General features: G+C 36.0%; 1 protein-coding gene across 10 annotated transcripts in view; it reads right to left on the bottom strand.

The window, feature by feature from the left end:
• The window catches only part of MLLT10 (MLLT10 histone lysine methyltransferase DOT1L cofactor), a 126,779-nt gene that overhangs the window by 16,035 nt on the left and 91,650 nt on the right, over window positions 1-19,094 (bottom strand). For all 10 annotated transcript variants that reach the window (XM_085050551.1, XM_085050550.1, XM_085050553.1 and 7 more), the window contains 3 exons: window positions 18,583-18,761; window positions 3,132-3,249; window positions 1,724-1,796 (listed from right to left, as the gene is read on the bottom strand). In XM_085050551.1, coding sequence (XP_084906677.1) covers window positions 1,724-1,796; window positions 3,132-3,249; window positions 18,583-18,761 — 370 coding nt within the window. The remainder of the gene's footprint in view (window positions 1-1,723; window positions 1,797-3,131; window positions 3,250-18,582; window positions 18,762-19,094) is intronic.

Below are 19,094 nucleotides of genomic sequence, written 5' to 3' on the forward strand. Positions count from 1 at the left end.
TGGTATTTCAGACTAAATTTTTCCACCTTTCAATTCTGTAACTACAGCAGCAATTTCTCCCCCTTGCTTTCTCTCACACTACCCCCATCTCCCCCGCTTTTTGGCTCGTTTTTTAACAACCCTAGTGCCAAGAAAAATCTCTCTCCTCTTTGTAAAGTACTACAGCTTCCATACTCTGCAGGAAGCTTTTCAATTGTGGGCTGAGGTAGCCTTTGTATCATCCAGTTCTCCTTTAGCATCCCCATCAAAACCAGTTGATATTTTACCATGCTGCAAGTGATGGACTGTATGTACTCTGAACACACACATTCTGCAGAAGCATCATATTTAAGAAGTTTATCTTCCCAAGTATTCAACAAAAAGACAGACTGAACACAGCTATGACCTATGCAAGTCGTGCAGGTATTTGCATATTAACTAGGAAGGCATTAAAGCTCGTAATTACAACAACACATATGCATAAGAGGACTACTTAATATATAATCAGAAGTTCTGGAATTTCCTAATTGTTGAGCATTTCCCTTTGCAAAACCCTCTGAACTTCCCTGTCTGTATAGATCAATTTATATGCTAATGTAAGTATACATATTTATACTTAGAATCTAAACTAATTTTTAAATTCTCTATTATTTTAGAAGCAACAAATACTGGAACACTTAAAAACAAGTTCATGACTAGGTAATAATACCTAAGTATTATAATGGATAATCTCATCCCATCCAGCAAGATGTCTTTTGATTAATTAAGGAATATAATACAAGATCAACAGCACCAGGCATATACACTAAATTATCTAATTTGGAGATATTTATAAATTACCATAACAAACACAGGCTACAGCAATAAAATTCATTGTTACAATGCTATTTCTGTGTAACTAGCGTTTTTTTAGCTATGCTAAAATATTTTTCAGGGTGAATTTTTTTTTTCAGATAAATATTTTTCATGGTTAGTCCCTAAGTAAAAAACACAGTAATAACTGCATAAAATCCACCTCATATTGGATCCAGTAAGGAAAATAAAGCCCTTTAAAATAAAAATTTGCTTAAAACATACAGAAAATATTACTGAAATATTTAAAACATAAAAATTTAACAAGTATCTTAAAACAAAATAATATAATACAGTTTCAGCAGAATTCTTATCTCAAACTTTTCTAGCAGATGTGAATTGCAGCAGAGCAAACAAATACTTCTTTTTTCTACAGAGAATTGTCACAAATTTTGAAGTTGTGAGGAAAAAGGAAGAAAATGCTTGGAATTTTTACTGATAATTAATGTTTCACACCATCTTATTCTGGTGATCATTGTTAAGTATATGGGCTTTTGGGATTTTTGCAAATATGACTAAACTCAGATTGTGGTAACAAATCTGAGGAGATAAGTGGTACATACGGATTAAATGATACATAAATCCCTCTAAAGCAAGAATCCATTTTTTAAGTAAGGGAGTAAACTAACTTACCTACAAACCTTAATTTGTAAGCCTAATTTCAAGTTGATACAAAAGTACATTTCAGCACAATTTTAGCTCTCTGGATGTATCAAGTACTTTTTTAGAAGGATATATTTATGTAAAAATAAATGTCTTTATACATGTCTGTTTATATTTATCTCTATATAGGCTTTTAAAACACTTTGGTATTGGTGGTTAAAAGACAGTGAAGTTTGCAAATTTAAAAACATTTCCTCTGCCTGCTCTCTCCAACGTAAATAACGCTTACCGTGGTGAGAGACTTCCTCTGGGTGATCCTCCTCTGCCAGCAAGGCTTCGGCTGTTATCTCCGAGATCTTGATCTGCAGTGTAAATATTTCACAGCTGATAAATCGCCTTTTCTTAGATAAGAGTTTGAATATCTGATGTAGATATTTTAAAAATACCTTCAATCTCAACTTCTATCTGTAGTTACTGCTGAAGAGTGAATAAGTAACTAGTTTAAGATTGCTGAACTGTAGCATGTAAGGTGTTGTCCTTACACATTTCTGAGGCTGTACCAGGCCATGGATTATGTTCACTTCTTTCATTCCTTTCAGTTTTACAGCACAGAAGCGTGGTTTGCATTTGCAGTACCCTCCCCTCAGCCACTTTTAATTTGTACGGTGAAAGTAATGAATCACAGCTGTGGACAGCTAATCTGTATGCTTATCACAGCAAATCCTGATGCTCTGTATTTTTTTAACACTTTGCATCCCAAAACAACTCATAAAATATATAACGTATTAAACTTACCGCTGCCATCTAACAAGCATACACTATTCTGCAAATTTACTGAAAACTTTATGAAAGCGTATAATTCACTAATTCCTATTTATAAGCAGAAGCATAGGAAAGCCCCTTGCTAAAAAGGTAGTAAAACAAACAAAAAAGGCCTCATTAAATATACGAAAACGTTTTGCTTGGAAGGACTCAAAAGGGTTATTTTCCCTATGGCCTCTCAATAAAATAACCCTATCTGCCCCCTTCAAGGTTGCCCTCCCCCTATTCTGAGTCAAGCGACCTCCGACCCCTTGGAGGGCAAAGACATGACTGATCCATTCTTGGTAAACTGCTAAACTCATTCCCTTCCCCCAAACAGGCATGACTACTACGACATGTCAACAAATCCTTACGGAGGGAATGAAACAAAGCAAAGCCAGCGGCTCATTAAAACCGCAGCGGAGAGCCCGCGGTACCAAATGCCAATCGGTAAATATTCACAAGATTATTAAATGCTGCACAAGTTCTCTAACGGGATCTCTTTCACACAAACTTGTATGTAATGCAATTTCATGAATTATGCAAATAAAGGTTTCAACTATTCACGACAAAACCCAGAGCTGTGTCACTCCGGTTGCAAAGAGCTGGGAACTGAGCGCATCAATCACAGGAGTCACAAGAGACACTGGTGCATTCCTGCCTGCTGATGGCTCTGCTTAAACATTTACATTTCACACACCGAGGGGAAAAAAAGGGGGAAGAAAACCCGCGCTGTTCCACAGAGCAACTGAGAATTTACTTCCAACACAGAACAACTTTGTACAGACATTTAATAACCAAAAGCTGAGCAGAAAACAAAAATACCATTTAACAACCTTTTTTAAAAACGCGGAGCTCTGTGAAGCTGCACATTTGCACCGGCAGAGGAAGCTTACCTGCTTGGCTATTTTCAGACTGAGCTATAAGTGCTGCCACGGCTGAATTTGGATTCAGCCTATTGCCGTACATGTGGGATGGAGGCAGACTGAGAGAAGATCCAGGTAGGGTGTTTGCCTGCAAGAAACCAAGTAAAACTTGAATCCTTTCTTTTACATGGAGAGAAATGCTAAATGTATTTTAAAGAAGCCTTCTTAATGCACATTTATTACTTTTGTAAGTTGAATGCTTTTTAAAACCATGTATTTCAAAGGAAAAAATGTTTTCTATTTGTGAGTATGGAAACAGAATTGCAGTACTTTGACAAAGAGATCAGGTTTTAAAGTGTGTTGCACTTGTGGTTGGCAAGATCTTTTAATTAAAGAAAATCCTTCTAATAAAAAAGTCCTGTAGTAAATATTAAAAATACCTAAAGTGCATTTTAAAACAACCACAGTTTGCAGGACAGGCAGACTTCCTTGCGATCCTGAAGTATGCGCTCAATGCTAGGACTTAGTAGCATGGCGACCATGTGGTTATCCGACTAATTATTTAATCTTATTAAACCATTTACAAAATAAGGGCAGGTAGACAACAGATGTCTCACAAATGCTTGGGTTCCTTACATCACAAGCCGGCTGTGGAGGTCAAAAGGTCCAACTTTCAGCTCTATAGTTTAACTACACAGAGCCATATTTCCTTTGCTCGACTCCGTCATTAGTAAAACGTGCACAGTATTTTGTTACTTCCTATTTTGATAGACTTGGAAGCCTGGTGTTTTTTTGTTTTGTTTTGTTTTTATTTTAAAGAACGCAAACAGCCATTACAAGTATGTTTTCTATACAATAGGGGGCTCCGGGAACCACAGCTTTGCCCTGACCCCATATAAGGAACTGTATTTTTGGCAGTTGGCCAGCTCTACTTATTGAAGAGCTCCCAAAGTTTGTGTTCATTCATGTTGCTAACCACAATTCTGAAGGTCTCTGCTGGGACTTGTGCCAAACAAGCGAAAATGAACCCTTAAACAGATGAAGCTAAGGAGGCTGGCCAAAATCTTGCATAATCCAACGTAATAAAAATACCTTCTTCCTTGGCTGCTTATGCTTTTTCCCTTTCGAAGAAAAAAGATTTGTGTCAAATGCTAAGTTGCAGAGATGGGCAATCAAAGGAATAAAGGCATGGCTGCTCATTTAAAAGGAATTTTCCTACCTGATAAAAAAATTATTTCAGAACAAAGAGAAGATTGCAAGGGGGGTGGGGTGGGGGTGGAATCAAAGATACACAAACCTGTGTGATCACTGGTTTTAAAATTAATCTTCTAAGAAAATGTAAACAGCCTTTACAAATGAAACTTTTTTTGAAAAGAAAAAAAAAAGGTGAACAGTAAGGAACTCAATTTGTGGGACATTTTGACATGCATAACTGCACACAAGAGACAGGGGAAACATACTGGTTATTACAGCAAAATATTACAGAGTATAAACTATGTCTCTGGAAAGAATCACACACTACCATTAACTTTTGGCTTTCTGCCAACATATTAAACTTGATGAATGGACTTTTATGAATTCACACAACTGTTTTCAATGATGCTTTATTTACTATATACTGGTGAGAAATTGTGCCTGATATTTACATTCTTCTACTGTCACAAAGTTAGAAAAAGCCACAAGTAATTGCTTACAATGATCAGGGTTTTATTCACTTTTCAGTTTATAGGTATGTGCAAGATTGCTAGACATGGAACCCCAGTGTCACTTCAAATCTGGCTATTACTTCTAGTTGTTTTTTTTTGGGGGGGGGGTTTAAGAATTGCATATCTTTAGCAGAATTAATCTGAATTATTTCTAAGCCTTAAAAGTAATGTGGGCATTTCCACCTACCCAAGGTACAACAGCTTCCAAAAATACAATACATATTAGTACTGTGACACTGACTGACAAAGGTAGCAACACTGCCCAGCTCCTGCTATTTTCCTTAACTAAATACCTACAAGGTGGTTCCAACTCAACTATTATTGCTCCTAGCAACCTTCAGCTGTTTTCCCCTCAAAACCAAACAAACTTTGGTCAAATCCTTTCACTGATAAAACCTTACAGAATGGAGTATTAAGAGATTCAACCAGTATTATCATTCAACCATATCTAAAACGCCAGACTAGCAAAATAGAAGTTAATATGATGAGTTCTACTAATACAGTTTGTGGAGGTTTATTTCAACTCCAAACACCAAGTCTTATTTCTGTTTAGTTTCAGACTATTTCCTTAAAAGATTTCTTTTAATTCTAGTAAGTGTATGTACTGCTCACATTTTACATGGAAGTTCCTATACTTAGCTCTCAGCCCATGTAATTCACTGCAATGCTGCTTAAAACTGTGCAATAGCAGATATATATTAATTTATTATGGCAGGGTAGCTATAATCAGCAAAGGGAATACATGTTTATTTGACTGAAACATGCACAAATAGCTTTAAGAAGTTTCTTAAAGTAAGAAAGTACCTAAGTATCTTGAAGGGAGTTGCTACAAAGACATCAAAGGAATTAAACGTTTGCTAAGTGGGTTGACATAACAGATCAAAAGACTCAGCAGAATTTAAACAATATCTAAGAACTTGGAGTTTTTTCACAAGTGGTGGTTTCACCCTAAACTTTACAATTGTTTATACTTTAAAATAATAGTAAAGGTGTCCTACAAGTTGGAGCTGTAAAAGTTCCAATGCCATCCCACAGCCTAAGCAACTCTGAGAGCAAAAAGACACAATAAAATTGTGCAAGTCAGTTGAAGGCAAATAAAAAATCCTTCAGAATACTTTTTTTAAATGGTGATGTAAAATGACAAGAATAATGATTTGTGAAGCTTTCTTATGTATGTGACGACTTCATCTGACAGGGAAGTAGAGAAGGTGGAGGAGTGCTACATTACTTAAAGGTGAAATAGGAGCTTCATGTTTCACTCACAGCCGAAACAAGCTGTAGCAAGCATTTATTAAAAATGCGCAATCATCCTGTCAATACATATTAAGGTCACAGGACTGACACATGTTCTAAAATGCAGAACTTTTAAAGCTGTATTATTCTTTATTTCAACTGATTTTATTTAAATATTCTACATAATACATGACCAAAATGCATTAACTAACAAAAGCCCAAGACTACTAGGTATTTATTTTGAAAAGGGAGCAAATTCTCCTGAAAATGTTTTAGCAGAAGGATTTAAGCCCATCTAGAGGTATACAACACACTGCTTTCCTTGATGGCATGTTCAATAAATCAGTAAAGCCATAAGCAGCAGAGCAGCACAGAAGGACGATGCATTGTAATTCAGAGAATGCCCACGTGCAGTAAGAAATGATTGATATTTGATTGATGCTTAAAAACACTTCCTCTACAGCAAGACAGAAAGTACAAGCATATTCTTCTAATTAAAGAACAAGACTAGCAAGCTAACTACATTTAACTCTGATATATAAATAGCCTCTGAAATATTTAGAATAGTTTTGTATTTGTTTGCATGACTCCAGAATGGTATTTAACAGTATGACTGTGAAGTTTCCAAAGCATTTGTATCTGAACATTAATTCAAATTTCCAGGGAAAGCAGTCTCTTCAATTCAAAAGTTACGTGTTCTTTAAGCAGATAAAAACAAAGGGGAGAAAAATGAGACTAAACTTAGCTTTGTGCAATCAGGTTGGGTCTCAAATATTTGAGACTCTTTGAACAAGCCTTTTCCTCTTTCCTTTCACGTTTTATGCTATGAAATATTTTCTGATAACAGGCCTCATTTCTGTCTCAGCTCCACACCAGTAAGGTTTTAATACTCAGCGTGTGATGAGAGATGAAACCAAGTGTGAACAACTTTTGGGTCCCATGAGTAGGCTGACTGTTGAAGCTGTCAGGTTCAATTGCATCATTCCACATTATTCAATGCCCCAAACTGCTCCCTAATTGTTAGGGGCTTAACATATTCAAAACCATTGTTTAGGCTAATGCTGAAATGCCTACAGTTGAGTTTCCATAAAGAAAGGGGAGGGATTTAATTGTAGTTAAACCATTTCTGAACTCTCCTCCTTTCATGATAGGGCAACAAGGATGGCCAGAACAACCAATTCCAAGACAGCTTCTTAATCAGTTTATATCCAATCAACACCCTTCTTCTCCTCTGCTTTAAAAACTGTCATTGCTGTATTGTAGCTTTGTGTTATATCATCATAATGCTTAGTGGTTTGTGACACATCAACTAATTACCTATTTCCGCCAATATTTATTTGTCAAAAATAATTTCAAAGGTTAATTTTACTTCTTGTTTAAAACAAAAACACATCATTGGTAAATGGTGTGGCCCACAGGAACAATCATACCAGGTTCTTCATCACAGCACAATGCTGTGACATGAAGTGCAAAACTCCTCTTTACTCCTTCTAATATGAAGAAAAGAAATAAGGAGCATCAGATATCCCACCAACAACTACTTATGGCCAACTACTACTGCAAGCATATAAAAAATTTCAATGCAGATGAAATTTAAAGCAAAATTTTCTGTAAGCTGTTCTGCTACGCTTCTGAGTTGTTACAAAGACTTTCCATGCACGTCTAGCTTCATGAAATATGGAAGGAAATTCAAGCACAGGACCAAGTGTTAGCATCAGTTTACTTCATCTAGAAGACATCTTAAGCTGATGCATTTTGGTCTATGGCAAGCAACATTTATCTGGATAATGTATTAATTAATTAAAACCTGCATTGAAATTAAATGCGATTAGATACGAACACGTATTAATTCTAGACACATGATTATGATAAAAATTTATAATGTGCATATATATAAATTATTTGCTTTTCTTAAGAGGTCAAAAGAGTTGCCTATCAAGTGACAGCAGCAGAAGCAACCTTGCCTTGTGTTTCCTAGCTTAACTTGGAGAAGTGAAGAAATATTATTTTTATCCCTTGAATTTTTAAGGCCTTTGCTTGGGTATTGAAGACAATGGGAAGACTATGCTATTGCTTTCTTTTATTGTTTCAGTACTTGGGGTACAACCTTAAACTGCATTTAGGAGAGGTGAGGGAACCACCAATAGCCATCATCACTCTCCTCCTGTGAACTGTCAGCTGTTCAATGGGATAGCAAAGCACACCCCCAGACGGGTGGTCAGAGCAGAGTTCACTGCAATACAAACAGGAGTCCTGCCACATCAACAGCTTCTCATGCATCACAACCCTTGATAATTTTCAACACTAATACAGAATTTGCTTAGAAATCTTAGAATGCTTATCAAGACCCGTTTCCAATGGAAAAACAAAAATCTAAATTCCTGTTTATTTTCATATATGCCAAGAAATATAGATGGAATAGAAGACAACACAGAAAATCCTTAATAAAATACTGTTTCCACATTTCTTCTGAAAATTATCATCTGAGTTTTCAAAACAACCAGCACAATACAAAACAATATTAATCTGCAGCATGATAAGTTCCATTAATATATTTTAACTAAACTGATACTTTCATTTACATCTTTGTAATATATGTTTTGTCTGTCTTAAGTTGAACATAACTACATTTCAAACAAACAGTATTGACCACTTGACTAAAACAGCCTACAGCACTATTGATGTCTGGAATCAGAGTGAATTTTTACAGCTAACCTCACCTCACCTGCTATCACACATCACCAATGTGAATCAAACCCAAATGTCCACCACAGTTTTTTATTCAGTCATTCGATGAAGGCAACACTGAGATTGAAAGGATAGCCCTCCCATACTGCCAACATTACCATCCAAGCACTCTGAAGCCCATAGAGCTTGGGGATTTTTTAAAACAGATAATCAAGGTCCAATTACACAAAAAATGTTTTCGCTACCTGGCTGAAATAAAAGAACTAACTGAGAAGAATAATTAGGAGGTTGGAAAAGTTAAAATGAAATCAGAAAAAGGGTTTATGTTTTAGAAGAGCAACTTTTCATTCAAAAAGAAAATGAACATTAATTACAAGTGTACAAATTGTCAGAATTTAAATCTATCACGAAAACTGCATTTGTGACATCATTCCATGGATACAATATCCACATCACTAGTACTTTTTCTGTTTGCCGCAAAAATAAATCCCTCGAACTTCTAGCTGTAATGAAGATTCTAGCTTATGAACAAACTAATAATCAAATACTGTCTTTGAGAATCAATTGTTTTGATTAAACATACAAATAAATCCTTCAATTAAACAAACCCATCTAACCTTCAAACAGCACCTCTCAAGTATTTTCCAAGAAAGGCATGAATGAATACAACTGGGAAACACAGTAGGATTTGAAAGGCAAAATGAAAAATTAATGGCACACCTACAGAAACTAATTTATACCTCTGCCCAGTGTACAACAAGGGCACACAAAGTCATTAAAAACCACATGGACAGAAGGCCTATCTTCCAATAATGTGAAAACACTATAACCTCAACTGTACTACCAGTCTACTCTTCTCTTTCATGTTAACTAACTAGATATTATATAACATTTTAACCAATTAAAATATATTTTTTTATATACCAGACATAAAAAAGAGACTTGTACAAAACCTTATTAGAATGCCACCTCATTATGAGGATTTTTTTCTTTGGCTCGTTTTGTTTTTTGAGGGTTTTGTCTTATTAAGGGCTTTGGGTTGTTCTTAAAGGAGGCTTTGAAGAGATAAGACCCTGGGATTCTTCCACAGACCCAACTGAAAACAGAGCTGTCATTTCATCACAAAACCCTTTTACCTCAAGTTGGTTGCTCTATGATTTCCATCTGCCTCTGTCTTCATAGTACTTAAGCTGTATGTGCTCTACACAGACGTGGAAGCACTGTCTTGCCCAAAAATCTGTTTTACTTAAGAACTTTAATATATGTTTTACTTAAGAACTTTAATATGAGGAATCTCAATTTCACTCTCATATTGACTAGCAGAAAAAAATCCTTTATTAGGAAACAAACTCAGTATAACCATAGAGGAATCTGGTTTTTTCATATGAGTATTCCAAAGAAAGCCATACACTTGCAATACGGAAAAAAATGGATCTAAGAGAAAAGTAACTACTTTCAAGATCATCTATAATTTCAAAAAGAGTAATAAAGAATTCACTACTTATTCATAAACCCTGACATTTTAACTGTCTAAATAAACATCAATAGTCTTTGGTATTGAAGTGATGAAACAAAGACCTTCAGTAGAATTACTGCTGTGCAAAAATGCTTGCAAGATTCTCAACATTTATACAAGGCCTATAAGGACACGCCTCAGCAACCAACTCTGCAGCTTCCATCAAACACACACCATGTATACTTGAAATCCTTTTCAAACAAGACCTAAACATTCAGTTTCATCCAAATAGTTTTATTATTTCCATTGCATACAAACTAGAAAATTTCACACTTTTCACATTCAACACCATTATTATTGTCTCAGGCAGCTAAATTGAAGTAGTGCTACACTCAGTTCAACGAAGAGGTCAATGTGCCTCAGTTGCCTGGAGACTGATGGTTGCTACAGCAGCACCAGATAAGCCAAGCTAAATAAGCTTCAGCTTGAAGGCAGAAAACATTTATTGCTAGACTGAAACATTGATGCAGTTGTCTCAGCATGCAGCACTGTGCAAAACCATGCAACTGACTCTCAGACTACCTCTATATTGCACAAGTCTACATGAAGACAAGCTTTCTGAAGCAAGAGGAAAACAAGATTTTCATTGGGCTAAACACTAGATTACTTGCAACTATGATTCCTTTGTTCTTCTAGTTGAGTCACATGTTAGAAGGAATTTTCCCTCTGGCTGTAAATTCTTCCTCCTTGCTACTCGCCTCCACCCCCACCCCAAAAATACTCAGATTGCATGAGAAGAAAATTAGATTTTTACCTGTTTTGCCCAGAAGTAAGTAGAAATTAAAACAGCTTTTAAGCGAGAAACAAGAAAATTTTGATGGAAAAACTTTTAGCGGTACGGTTCTTTCACATTTTTCATTTTGCAAGATTCAAACGTAAGTGGCTGTGAAACAAATATGATTCCGTAGGTTTGGAAGGAAAGTCTCTGTTTCGCTCTGACATCCTACACCACAGTATCAAACCTCTCAGTCTACAACATACTGAAGGATGCATTTAGTACATTTCCCAAATCTAGAAGCGCTGGCAATTTCCTGTGACCCTGAGTCCCAAAGATGAGCAACATATTCTGTTAAGGATGATTTGGTTTTGTTCTGTATGTGCTGACATTTCCTTTTATTTCTTTTTGTTAAGTTATAAGATTAGGAGAACCAAGTAATTTCAGCATCTGAACAGCCTGTGATCCATGTTGATATTTTTACCTTTGACCCAGTGGGCAGGAGCCTCTCCAAGAGACCTTATCATCAAGAGGTGTTTTGATAGGAACAGAAAATATGTTAATTGGTTTTCATGTATCCAACATTTCTATTGATTAGAGAATTCTAGTACTACAGTAAGGATCTAATTTCCTTTTTCTGGAAGCATGTTGTTTAAACCATGCAATATGATTATATCCATGTTTTATTAGTATCTCTAATTATGACTCATATTAAAGGTAATACAAACAAAACCAAAACAGCAAAAAAACCCCCAACAAACAACACCCCCTTAATAACATACACTGTATGACAATCTATAAACTGAACTTGAAAAATGAACTAACAAAACTTACTTATTTTGGAGAAATTTAGCTATACATTAACATATTCTCATAATTGCTGTCTATGCTGTATCTTAGTGACTAATTACTAGAGGGTGAGAGGTTCCATCACAAGGCACCCACCAAATATGCAGTAGAAATCTACACTATCTGCACTCTGGACTTCCTAAGAGCTCTTATGGCATTCAGTATCTCAATGATTTCTATGTCAAGGAACAGACTTCAGAAAGTGGCCTGAAAAAAATGTAAAAAGAGAATGAAGTTCTTCTTAAGTTCTAGAAATCATCTCTGATTACATGTCTAATGCAGTTTAATATAATTAGGCTAAATTCCTTTGTGCTGCAAAAAAGGATTATTGCTTTAGTAAGTTTGTTGAGATCATGTCCGTCTCTAGTTCTGAGATGTTCTGATCCAAAGGTGTCTGCAGGAGTATTACACTTAACTTACATATGATTGTGATGTGCATCTTTGGGAGTGGAGCAGGGAACTCACTTAAACAGCCAACCATCTAACACAGGTCATATTTGTCACACCCCAAACTCCTAGAACTGAGGGCAGCTTGGCGTTTTGTTCTGTGTATTTATTCTACTCACCAAAGAAAAGTTGATTAAACACTGATAGCTGATATCACTGCAGTCTGCCCAGCTCTGGCAAACTTCATATGCTTAACCTGAAACCAACCAACCTACCTTCCTTCCTTTCATTTACTTTGTGCTGAATATTAAATTTTTTTAAAAAAGAAACAAAACCAAACCAGCAGGAAACAGGATATGTTTCTCTAAATTAGACTGGAAAAATGAAAGTGGACAAAGGAGTATCTTCCTTGTCCATAATGAATTTAAGAATGTGACATCCATAATTCGAGGATACAATTGTAAACTTCGAAGCAGTAACAATCAGGTAGGTGGATTTTACTGTCCCATGAAAATGCCCAAACCCCCCTCCTGCAGACTTGCAAAACCCCCTCTCAATTTGAATTTTCAGTAAAGAAACATTTACTTGCTTAAGATGTACTACGAAGTTCCCTCATAATTCCATCCCTGTTGTGGAAGGTAAATAAGATTGCTCCCAAAACTGGTCCTAACTTCTCTGTTGAAAGAGACAAAAACTAAGAATAGAGTTCCTATTTCCCATCTTTTTATTTATTTTCCCATGAGTGTCAGAATATAAAATAAAAAGAACAAGAAAGTTCCCTTGACAGCATGCAAAATGATGAGCAGACTTAAATTATGACAAGGGAAAAAAACACTAAAACAGGAGGCTAAAAATGGTGGAGACTAGTAATTTGGAGAAAGAGCAGGGGACTACAGAAATCCAAAATTAGGGACTAGATTAATTGAGAAAATGAGAAAACAGAAACCACAAGACAGATGCATCCAAAACATCATGTGCCCTACATTCAGAACCCGAAAAGAGCTCAGGATTCCTTAGCTTTCACATTCCTCTGTTGTTAACAAATAACTCCAAATCTACTGGAAAAAAATAAGCCTTATCTCCCCCTAGAAGCTGGATCAGACAAAAGAGGATAACCACCTCTATATGAATGCTAAAGAAAACCATTCTGCTTTTGTACTGCTCCTAAGGGAAGTAAAGCCAAAGGAACTTTAGAAGGGACAATGGAAGTGATAAAAAGCAAACTTCTTTCACTCAGAATTGCAACTGAGCAGCAGCACCTACCTTCCCAATTATCACATCTGCACCCTGGAGGCAGCAGTTCATTACACTAGGCTGCAGTGGACCTATCATGCCATCACAAATAAATCCTGGACACAAAGAGTAACAAACAGCAACTATTCCGTTTCCCTATCTTTGTGGAAGCTGCAAGGACTGCTGTTACAGATACTTCTCAGCCTATTCCCTCTTCATTATCTGCCCCTGTGGCAAAGGAAGCACAGTGCAAAAAGTAAGAGTTGGGAATTTAGGAAGAAAATAAAACAGAAGCTGCAGAGGAACAAAAAATGCTTAGAAAAGAAAGAAGATTCTAGCAGCAGCACAAAAATCCCACCGTAAGAAAATCTTCTGGATCTTGTATCTGTGGGAGAGGTTAGTAACAAGTATGTGCAATATTGCTCAAAAGTGCCTCACAGATGTGCTTACTACAGTCAGCAAGAGCAGAGATACCACCACACAGCAGAATGAAAAAAAAAATCAACTAGAAAGTGAAAATCTGATATTGAATTTTCAAAATAAGAATAAATCCCGAAAATTTCTCAACAAACTAAGATTACCATAATGTGAAGATCATACATTACTGAATCATATAATACCAACCCCAAAAATTTGATGAGCTACTAATTTTTAGAGTAAAAGACTGTGTATTTAAGCAAACTACTACATGCCATTTCAAAGCACTGTTGAAATGAGATTACAAGATACTGAAATGCATTTTTTTCTTGTCAGCAATACAGTCTGAATCATTAAATGGCTTTAAAAATCAATGACTGTAAAAAGGCCAGTCAAAAAACCTTTACTTCCACTTCTGCAGCTTGATTCTGCATTCAGACACCTAGAGACTCCAGGAACAATTGGCCACAGAGCTCTAGGTAGGATAATTTCACTAATTTAAATCATCAAAAACAACACACAACTCAAGCAATTTCAATCTCAATCCCAACAAAAGCAGCAAACGTTCAATTATACAGTACTAAATGAATAAAAACAAATCCTGCTTTACAACACCAGAAGATACTGAGGCATGCAGGTCACCGCTTTTTTTATGAACATATGTTAATCACTAAGAATAACTCATCAGAAAGAGCAGTGCAGCAAATTGTTACAGAACAGCATAACAGGCTGACAAACATTTCTGCTGTAATTATGAAGCACTATGAAATATTTGAGATAAAAACTGAGCACAGGACGTTTAAGTGGTACAACTTATGACCTGGCTTAAAAAAGAAAAGTTAAGATAATATTCAAAATCCAAATGCAAGAAAGTGATTTTCTCAATAACCATATGAAAATTAAACACACTGGTGAGAGAAAAGATACAAGTTTGGGATACAGCAATTTGCTGTTACATCCAAAACAGGCAGTACCCACAACCACGTCAAGAGCACCAATTCATGGAAAACCAGGGGCAAATATTTGTGTGGGCTGTAACCCTTCTCTCCTGTATCCCTTTTTTACTACATTTTTGCAATTGTTAAATGCATTGTTAACTAATAAAGCCTTATTTAATTAAGCAGTGTAACCTATCTGAGGCTATGTCCAAGACATATATTAAGAAAAAAAAGCAATATGCAAAAAAAATCTGCATTTCCAGCACGTGGCATTTTCACTAGTCCACTGGTTCCCACCTGTTAAAGAATACCAGGACTTCAATTTAGTTATGCCACAGCATGGAACACAAGTTCATAATGTCTTCTGGATTTGTTAGTTTGACATACAAATTAGAATAGGCAGAAAAGGGGATTGGAACAAGGCTCATACTGCGTTTCTGTCTTAGAAAGAAAGAAAGAAAGAAACAAACAAAAACCACAGTATGGAAACTATCATACTAGTCGATAGAATGAAAAAATCAAAAGCCAGGATTTTCAAGCTGGATTTTTTTTAAGCTTTAAAATCAGTGTTGTTTAGTTGTTGAAGGAAAAAACAGCACTTTAGGGTTTCAATCACCGAACTTTTATACAGACCTGTAAGTTACTAAAAATAACATAAGTTATTTTGTCATTTTGAGTAGTATTAATTTAATAGCAATATTTAATAACAGCATTACCTAATTAGGGCAGTTCCTTTAAATTGTTTGCACTTTTTTCATGCTATGAACAAAATTTTCTGCATGAGATGCCTATCATGCCATTCTACTCAGAATATGTCAGCTAATTCTGAGACTAATTCTATGGGAACATATTTTTTCCCAAGCCCTTCTCTTTAGACACCCTTTATTTTAAAAAAGAGACATGCAAAAAAATCCTTCAAAAATTGACAGATTTATGCTGTTCCCAAAATCGTAGTTACAAATGCCCAACAGAGATCTAAGAAAACAGCTAAAAGCTTACAGGATGCACCTTAGCAGCACGTTTTTGAGGCTGTTCCAAGCTTTAACACTATCCCAATTGCACATCTGCTAACATGGCCAAGTAACTGAGCAGACAAGATTTGGTCATATTTGCTCTCTTGACCAGTAGTTTAAGTAAAACCTAATTTTTTATCTATTACTTTTTACCTGCTACAGACATACAAGCTTACCTTAGCTTATAACCTAGGATGATGGTTTTCTTTTAATCAGAACACCGCACAGGAAACATACTAGCACACTTATTTGAAGACTTCCATGGTCAAGAGGTGGGTAAACACTGAGAATACATCCACAAGAGCCCAGTAAGCAGTCACAGCCCTCTGATGAAACTTTGCAGAAGTAAGTAGGTAAACCCTAACCCTTGACACCTAATCAGTCATTTATGCTAAATGGGAAGGGGGTGGGGGGTAGGGGAAGAGAAAAAAAAAAAAGAAAAAAAAAAAAAAGGTTGCTTCAAGTGGAGAACAACTGCATGGTAAACTAGGCTCTCCTGACTGAATCTCTTCGAACTAGTACAGACCCTTATGCTCTGAAAAAAGACTCACTAAAGCAGTGGAGGACTTCATTATTTTAAATACAGGAGATTCACCTTTAAGGCTGTCAACCGAAACTCCCAGTTTCAATCTCCCTGTATATCTCAGGACCAAAAGACTCTTTAAATGGTAGTACCAGTGAATAAGATCCTGACAAGTAAATCTGTGACCACTTAAAAACAAGTTTGATAGTGAGGCAAGATACACAAGTCCTTTGCTTCTCTGGGGATGAAAAAAAGCCCCCAAGGCAACTCCCAAGAAACAAAGACAAAGGAAGGACAGGAATTTTAAGCAGTTAACCTATGGAGGGCTCTCTAGTTCAGCTAAACACTAAAAGAAGGTCCATCTCCTAGGGTATACTTTTTTTTTTGTGACAACACGAGGAAAAAAAATACTATGGTATTTCTCTTCCTGACTCATAAGTATGGGTCTTGTCCCGTTGCTTTTTCAATCTGTTTATCTTCTGACAGAGGTTAACAAATAGAAGTGATGGTGCACAACTCTTGCTTATTTAACTTTTCCATGTCAATTGATTTTACAGAGCTTTGTCTTATCCCATCTCAGTGTCTCTTTTTGAGGCCACAAGTCCCTCACTATTTACTCACTCCTTATAAAGATGTTCTTTGCCATTGTTCACTGCCATGGCTCTTCTTGTACCTCTTTTGGCATGTACCATATCTGTTTTGAATAGAAACTGTCCTTTCCCTTTAACATCGATTTTATTTGCCCTCTTACCACCTTGTCAACACAGGCTGGTGAGGTCTTCCAGCAGTTTGTGACAGCTGATCTTCATAATGGCTCATTGCATAACCCAGCATAATCAGCAAACTTGGTGTGTGCTCCTCCTCCTCCTTTCCCCAGATCATTTATGAATATGTTGAGCTGTACAAAAGGCAGAGTCTTTCCAAGACTGATAGCAAACCTCTCCTCTGTGAAAACTGAGCATTGACTTATTTGGGACTTTTTAAAACTTTTAATCAGCTACTGAACTATGACACAACCCCTCCCCGTAAGTCCCAACTGTTCAATCTAAGTGTTGCCAGTGAGTCAGAGTGTGTCATCATTTTTGGAAATGAAAAAAAAGAAATAGAGAACTTACTAAAATACCAAATTTTAAATCAATTTCTTAAAAGTAGTTTCTGTCAATTTGTGCAAAAGAGATGTCACTCAATTTTGGGTGAAACCATCTTATTTATTTAGAAAACCAGTCCAGAAGAGTGATGTAAAAATATGAACTGCCACATATAGGAACAAGTTTGCTATTTGATATTGAAATGTAATCTGTGTTGGTCTTCACATAGTATTTCTGCTGTCCATGCACTGTCCATACCTGCTTGTGCACACACACACACATTAAGCTTGATTTTAATTCTTCATGTTTATATCCACTATCTTAGATCACTGTAGATAAATTACAAGTTCACTGCTTATAAGCACACAAAAAGATATATACTTGATACATTCAATGTAAGAGAGATTCACATCAGAAAACGTAAAATACAAGAAACAAGAAGTATAAAATCATCATGTATAGTGTAGTATTCCTTCATACTTACACACTAATCATAGTGACTTTCTACAACTATAACTTCATACTCTCTCACCTTCATAATCTTGTCCAATTTACAGCCATATAAAATACTATTCTAAGAGTACTTTTTCTGGTTCATTACTTTAACTATGCCACCCTTCTGCACTTCTCCCATGCCTCTCTTATTCCTTCACCATCAAACATGAACTATGGATCTTGATTTGCATGATTTTTCAAATACAAAACTATAACATGTATGTCAACATTCATTTGTTACCAAGATGTCAGCCTTGGCCATCTCTTTGCCAGGGCCAGTTTAGTTGTCCATTTGTTAAATATCCCAAACAAACCACTCTTTAACTGATACCATCATTTTTGCAGAAAACATGGAAAACTACATATTTTACTTTTTTTAAATCCTTCCTTATGTTCTGATAAAAGATTGATTAGAACACTGATGAACCTCAACCAGCATTTATGCTACTAGTCATAATACAGTCATGATTACTAAGCACTTCCTCAGACATTTAAACAAACCTGTGTGCTCTACAAAAAAGACTATGGAATAGTATGGGGAACTTCTAGCCACTACAATGTTTCACAACAAATATAATGTTTATTCACCTATTTTCCAAACAAATTACCGTTTCTTTTAACAGTGGAAATAAGCAGGTCAGTAACATGGTTTTCTATCTTAAACTCTTGTGATAGTTTACCTGAGTTGCAGCAACAACAGTAGTAATAGAAGGCGCAGTTGAAGGTGATAGAGCTCCCACTTGCTGCAAGTGGCCTGAAGCCTGCTGAGGTAAATGAGAACTGGAAACGGGAGTGCTAGATCCTGAGCCAGATACTGCATTTGGAAATGATACTGCTACATCATTGCTGCTAAAAATACCTGAAAAAAATTACAAAAACAATTACATGCATCTCTCTCTCTCCCCCTCCCTCTGTTTACTAGTAACCATGTAAATATGCAGTAGAAAATTAATCAAGACAAACAAGATCACTTAATATGTAATGCAGAAAGCTCCTGTGTAGAAATTCTAACCATGCTGATTGATAAAAGTGCTCTCATCATTTAACATTCTACAGTTCAGGGAACACAGATTGATTCAGTTTTAAGTTTTTGTAAAACATGTGTGATAAATCACATATTTATGTGCATTACAAACTATTCAAATATTAACAGTGGCAGAATTTTTGGCCAAAATGCCTGCCTTCAACTGAG

Source organism: Lichenostomus cassidix, chromosome 2 (assembly GCF_008360975.1).
Source record: "Lichenostomus cassidix isolate B80296 chromosome 2, HeHo_3.0, whole genome shotgun sequence".
Taxonomy (NCBI): domain Eukaryota; kingdom Metazoa; phylum Chordata; class Aves; order Passeriformes; family Meliphagidae; genus Lichenostomus; species Lichenostomus cassidix.